The 6,968-nt window shown below is 37.3% G+C and overlaps 1 protein-coding gene across 9 annotated transcripts in view; it reads left to right on the forward strand.

Annotated features, from left to right (window-relative positions):
* MED27 (mediator complex subunit 27) overlaps window positions 1-6,968 on the forward strand; it is a 230,786-nt gene that overhangs the window by 69,622 nt on the left and 154,196 nt on the right. For 8 of the 9 annotated variants that reach the window (XR_010322982.1, XR_010322981.1, XR_010322983.1 and 5 more), the window contains one exon: window positions 6,832-6,962. Coding sequence is in view for 4 of the 9 variants with exons in the window: in XM_003407504.4 (XP_003407552.1) it covers window positions 6,832-6,962 (131 nt within the window). In the remaining 5 variants the exon portion in view is untranslated. Of the gene's footprint in view, window positions 1-6,831; window positions 6,963-6,968 lie in introns of those variants that run through there. The other variant, XM_023544794.2, reaches the window with a different exon arrangement.

The following is a 6,968-nucleotide window of genomic DNA, read 5'->3' on the forward strand; positions in this document are numbered from 1 at the left end:
TGCTATCATTAGCTATTATACAAATTCTCAAAGAGAACCCTGAAGTAAAAATGGATTATGCATATGGATTCTCCTGGAAAATGAAAGAATTTATAAAATTCTGCTAGATTATGGTGGTTTTTTAAAAATTGCCCCATCATAGAACATTATTAAAGCTGCTTACTCAAAACGTTAAATTTGTAACTACGGAGTACAGAATTTAGATTTTCTGACAATACTGAAATTTCTATGGTTTCTTGATGTTTTTTTTTTTTCCTCCAAGGTTTTTAGCCCTGAATGATATTAAAACCCTAGCACGATAGGATTTAAAACTTCCCTGAACACATTACCCTACACATGAGTGGAGTCAGTAAAAAAAAAAAAAAAAAAACTAGAAGGGAAAAACATGTAACATCTCAGTGCTTAAAAGAAACCAGAGTGACGGGAGCTAATGAGAGTCAGCAAATGCTAACATCCCTGCATCCTTAGCATGGTCTAGTTCTCTGTCCAAGACCAATAACTGGGTTTTATCACTGAAGTAGAGATAACAAATGCCAATTCCTGTAGTTAGAAAGATACAGTGCCCTTTGTAGAAAAAAGATCTGTAAGGTGGTGGGCTCTGTATGGCCTGCCTACCTTTTTTGATGTATCTGACCTTGGGCCCGTGACCTCTTTAAGGCTGCAGTCTCCCTTCTTGTGAAAATGAAGGCTCTTCTCTGACTTTAGATTTCTATGGTTTGATGCCTTTTCTGAGAACCCAAGTCCACATAGGGGTTCAGAATACCCACTTGGGGGGCGATTAGAATAAGAGAAAAAAGGATTCCTTCATGAATCTATCATGACCGTGAGCACCTGCAAAGCAGTGTGTTTGTTTTCTTAAAGAGGCCAGCCGTAAGAGGATTCTTGGATGGAACCGGTCTGTTCTCCAGGTTGGCTGCAGTGACAGGACAGGCCATAGTAATTTCACTCATCTGCCTCTTCACTTCTCAGTTGAGGAATTCATTAGCATCTCCTGTATGCAGTATACCATCCTGGACATAGTAGAGAATACAGAGTAATAAGTAACAAAGTCTGTGCCCTTGAGGTATGTCTACTTGGGTGGCCAGCTTTATTCCTGGACCAAGAAATAATATCAGACTGCCTTTTCTGGGTGCCAAATTCCAGAACAGATAGGAGGAGCTCTGTGCCCAGAGGAGGGCAACTGGCCTAGAGTGACTGGAGGAGGAGATGGCAGGGCTCCCCAGCCTCTTCATCATTTTTTCCCCCTCCGTAGGACCTCTGGCTTAAGCTGGCCAGAATTTTTTATGACAACTTAGTTCTAGTCCATTCTTCATCCACAGGATTTAGTTACTGGAAGTACCAATGTGTCTGCCTTGATAGTATTCTTAGAAACTTATATGTAAATTAAAATTTTTTTTTAAATAAAATGAATCATACCTTAACATTAAACCATTGAGTCAATTCTGACTCATAGCGGCCCTATGTGACACAGTAGAACTGCCCTGTAGGGTTTCCTAGGAGCGGCTGGTGGATTTGAACTATTAGCCTTTTTTTTTTTTTAAAGAAAGTCTATGGTGAATCCTTTGAGAAAGAAATAATGATTTCTGTAGTGGGAGGAATCACATCTTGATAGATCTTGTTTGTAAGTTCTGAGACTTCTGAATGTCAGGTTTTCTTGAAGTGGGATCAGGCCATATGGCAAGAGTAGAATAATGTTACCTATGAAAAAAAATTTTTTTTTTTTTTGTGATGAGGTGCTGTAGCATTGACCCCGGGGAGGTTCCAGCATACACCTCAGTTTTTAAGTACTAGGCCTAATTGATATGCCACTGGCTTAATTAATATATTGAACATGATTGGTGTGATGAATTTCCTTTTATTTTCTTCTCAGACTTCTGTCCGTTGCAAAACATTTGCTTTATTTTGGAACAAGGAGAAGCATTCAGGACCCCTGGTGGTGCAGTGGTTAAGTGCTTTGCTGCTTACCGAAATAACCCACCAGCTGCTCTGCAGGAAAAAAGATGTGGCAGTCTGCTTCCATAAAGATCTATAGCTTTGGAAATCCTATGGGCTGGTTCTTCCTCATCCTGTATGGTTGCTATGAGTTGAAATTAACTCAACGGCAATGGATTTGGTTCAGAAGCATTCACAACAATGTGGAGGACATGAAGCAAGTGAGGAACTAACCAGGAGAATCATTGCTCATCTGGTTCTTTGAACTCAAAATTTGAGTTAGAAATTTTGCGTTTGAATCCTATTTTTATCATTTCCTTTCATATGATTAGTTCAAGTATATGTTATTGTTTATAATTTGAAGCATACTAAAGTTAATTGCAGGCGGGTTTGGTTTTTTTTGGTTTGTTTAAAGTTAATTGAATTTGAATTCCAATAGTTTGAAATTCTTTAAAAGCAGATTCTGTCATGACATAGGCTATCTGTGGGGAAAAGATTTGTTAAGCTTATTGTATGATTATTGCAGAGACATTACTTAGTCACTTTAAGATGTTTCCATTTGGCCTTGTAACTCCTTTAGAAACTCAGAGGAATCACAGTTTGGAGCTAGAAGGGTTCTTGGAGAAAAATAATAATGCATGTTTTCAAGAGAGGGAAGTGAGATGTGTAAGGTCACACAGCTCTTATTAGTAGCAGAGCCCAGTAGCACATTTCCAGTGAAGATGCTTATTATAAAAACCAAAACCAAACCCACTGCTGTCGAGTCAATTCCGACGCATAGTGACCCTATAGGACAGAGTAGAACTGCCCCATAGCATTTCCAAGGAGCGCCTGGCGGATTCGAACTGCTGACCTCTTGGTTAGCAGCTGTAGCACTTAACCACTGCGCCACCAGGGTTTCTGATGCTTATTATAGAGACTCTTAATCTAGACATTAAAGTTTACCAGGATCCTACCTCCCGACACTTAGAGGTTCTTATATGTTTAATAGTACTAAAATAGAATTACTTTTAAAAAATATTAAGTAAACCAAGGTTTTCATAATTCTAATTGGTCTTTTCCCCAGATCATTAAGTTGTTGAAATTTTCCCAGGAATAGAGATAATTAAAAGTGCTGGTGGCATAAGGGTTAAGCAAAAGGTTGGTGGTTTGAACCTACCTAGTGGCTCCGTGGGAAACAAGACCTGAGGATCTGCTCTCGCAAAGAGTCCAGACTGGGAAGCCCTGTGGGGCAGTTCTGCTCTGTCATATAGGGTAGATGTGTGTCAGAATCGACTTGACGCACAACAACAACAAGAGGTTAATTAAAATTAGTAGACATAATTGATTAGAAAGGGCTTTAAATTGAGAACTGGCAGAAAAATCCTAGATTATTCATAGGAATAGAAGGTTGAAATTAATATATAGCAAAATTGGAACTGTGAGAATTGTTCTAAAAAATCCAGAGAACACTGAAATAGCTGTTACTACCAAGTGGCAACCTACCAGTAAATAAAGAACTACCCCCACCTCCACTCCCCACATGAATACCCCCATTCCCCTCAATTGTATTAAGTGGAAGTTGAAAGAATAGATTGTTTTATTTCTTTCATTTTATTCTGGCTGGTTAGTGGAGAAATGATCTTGGATAGAAAAATCACATTAGAACTTCGGTGAGTTCCTTTTCGAAATAGAGTTGTTTCCTTGCCACAGACATTCGGAGATAAGTATGTTTATTGAAATATATTTTTATAGAAAATATTACAGAACCTGTAATTGGAAACTTATGGCAGTATTTTGGGAGTGATGTGTTCTTAAAGTTAATTTGTGGATTAGCTCCGAACACCCTTCTGCTGTTTTAGAACCATTAGCTGAGTGAACATTTTCTAAGTCTCTTCAGATCAAAACTGTGTTTCATGGAATGGAGTATTTGGTGCTTAAATAATGTATAAATCCAGTTGGACAGGAGCTGCCTGTCAGTTTTATTAACTTTGACCTTTTCTCCCATTATAAAGATGGTTCAGTAAATATTTAATGGGCCCCTTATAGATCTTGACAGTTGGAGCCGTGTTCCTGGAAACTGGGATACGTATATATGATTAACAAATGTTGCTTAATCATTATGAGTCAGCTTTCAAGGATAGATTTTGTTTTTGGGAATAGGAGTCCTCCCATCCACATGTCCTCTTAGAGGTGCAGTGTATGCTGAGAGCATCCAAGATGGTAAAGATTTTAAAGAAAACCTTTAAAAAAACAGCAGTTAGCATGCATTTCTGCTGTTCTGTTTTTTGTTTGAGCAAGTGATCAAAACGATTCCAGGTGGGCAAAATCACCCTGCCACTCTGCATAGTTAGCAAGACTCTTCCATTCAAAGAGTCAGCAGGGCTGGAATGGCTGAGCTTGCATGGACCCTAATAAGATACAAAGAAGAAGAAGAGCCAAAACGAGAGACTGTTCCTTGAGCCAGGAGGGGACTCCTGCCAAGCTGTCTTTCCCTTTAATTCCATAAAACCCCATGCATATTGCACTCATTGCAAATTCTGGTGGGGAAGATCGAAACTCAAGTAGCTGACATTTTGAAACATTGTCTTTCAAACGTGTACTGTCCCTTGCTTCCATTGATTTCCCATTTAAGAAATCTGTAGGAGAAAAACAAATTTGAGCAAAAATTCGTTGGTCTAAGATGAGTTGTTAGAGCCAAATTATGCCCCCCTTTTCACCCCTGAGAAGAGCTCCATTTTTATTATGAATGTGATATATCTTTGTCTTACATTTTGCAGCCATAAGGCTCTCACAGCAGATCGGCCAAGTAAATCAAGAGCCTTTTAAAAAGCAATATGGATGCTCCAAACACAGACATTTCAGTCTTACTGGGTCACTGGATGTCTTCATTTTTATAGCCACTTTCAAGGCGCAGATCATTTCAATTGGTTTTGTTTTCTTCACTCTCTATTTGAGTGTGGCCCGATGGCTTTAGGTGAGACCATTTATTTTTCAGAACGTTAATAGCCTTTGCATTCATGGCCCAGCCCTTTTTATAAGGTGGTCATTAGTTCCATTACCATGAGCCATAGTGTAGCTGAGTTTATGAAGAAAATCTGTGCCTTGAAAGAGCATTTTGAGAAGAAATTGATTTAGAGCTTCAGAATGAATTACTATTTGTACATTTAGTTAATTCTAAATAAGTGTTTGAAAGACCTTGCTTAGTTTGAGAAGAGAGGAAGAAACATATTGGATGTTATAAATGGTCTCAATCCAAATTCTTATCTTGGCATTTTCACATTTGAATGTTTTATTTACATCTGTTCAAAATTGAGATACCTTTCAAGGATAATTTTATTATAGAGAGATTTATGACAACTCTTATGATCCAAAATTAAAAAATATAGAGTTAAAAAAGGAAGATCAGAGTCATTGTCCCACATCAAATTGGATATAAGCTTCATTTGGCAATGAATGAGCATCATAGGTTGCATCTTAAATCAGAAGATCCTGATGATAGGAGTTAGAGGGGATTGACTGCAGAGGGGCACAAGATAACTTTCTACAGTGAAGGCAATTTTCCATATCTTGACTGGGGTGGAAGCTACCCAGGTATATACATTTCTTAGAGCTCATCAAACTATTCATGCAAAATGTGTGCATTTTATGTAAATTATAACTCAATGAAATCAATTTTTTAAAAAGTCCTGTTAAATTTAAAACTAGACAGTGTCATTTCTCTTTTCCAAAAGAGAACTTGAGGTATAGAGAAATAAAATGATCTGTCTTAAGTAACCTCGAAGCTCAGCAGTTTGTCCAGGAACAAAAGCAAAGCCCATTTAAATTATGTTGCTTCCTTACCCCCATTACATTATTCCAGCTCGTGTACGTGGAAATTAAATTAACATCTCTGCCCTGTTCAGTAAACCTATATCCATTTGTATGTGTTGTTATAAGATACATTCACGAGCATATTCTTATGATTGATATATTTTTAATTGAGGTGAAATTCATATAACATAAAATTAATCATTTTAAAGTGAACAATTCAGTGGCATTTAGTACATTCGCAGTGTTGTTTAACCACCACTTCTATTCAGTTCTAAAACATCTCATCACCGCAGAAGGAAAGTTCATGCCCATGACGCAGTTGCCCCTCATTTCTCCCCGCCGTTTTGTGTTCTGTCTTTATGAACTTAACCATTCTGAATATTTCATAGAAATGCAATTCTTATGATTGGTATTATTACCTGACCGTTGAAACCTGTAGCTCAGTAGTTCTGACTGCTGACCCATGGTATGTTTGAATCTGCATGCAGTAAACCATGCCATGGTCATGGTCTACTGTAGTAAACTACAAATTACTTTTTTTAAAAAAAATAAACAACACATGATAATACAAGAGTTCCTAGAACTAATTTTATCACTAAGGAAAGCTTGTAATCTTCTTTTTTAAAAAAATGACACAGACTTTAAAACTTTTTACATGAAGCATGCATGAATAGTAGTGAAAATTAAAATGAAAGTAAAAATTACTCAAATTCTACTTAGAAATACACGGTTGATTTTTTAGAGAACATCTTTTCAAATGTCCGTCTGTTCACAGTATAACTTGTTTTGTGTGTTAATTCAACAAAATGGGTGTTGTAAAGTTCTTTCTACATTTTAACCAATGTCCCAGTTCATTGCTGGACGTTGAGATTGTTTCTAGTTTTTCATTATTATGTTGTGCAGCATTGAAAAACCTTATTCATGTTTCTTTCCCTATTTATCTGATCCTTACTAATAAATTCTTTGAAACAGAATGTTAGCAGCTATATTTAGAATTATTTAAAATGTTCTAAGAGGGTAAGAGGTATCAAGTATTGATAGTTTAATACCCCTTGTCCTACTTTTACCAAATTTTGTTCTTTTCCTCTTTTTTGTTTTTCTCCCCAGTTGCAGTACCATGCAGGTCTAGCATCTGGCCTTTTGAATCAACAGTCGTTGAAACGTTCTGCTAACCAGATGGGAGTATCTGCTAAACGTAGACCGAAGGCTCAACCCACAACTCTTGTCTTACCTCCTCAGTGAGT

The sequence above is a fragment of the Loxodonta africana genome, chromosome 9 (genome assembly GCF_030014295.1).
Source record: "Loxodonta africana isolate mLoxAfr1 chromosome 9, mLoxAfr1.hap2, whole genome shotgun sequence".
In the NCBI taxonomy this organism is placed as follows: domain Eukaryota; kingdom Metazoa; phylum Chordata; class Mammalia; order Proboscidea; family Elephantidae; genus Loxodonta; species Loxodonta africana.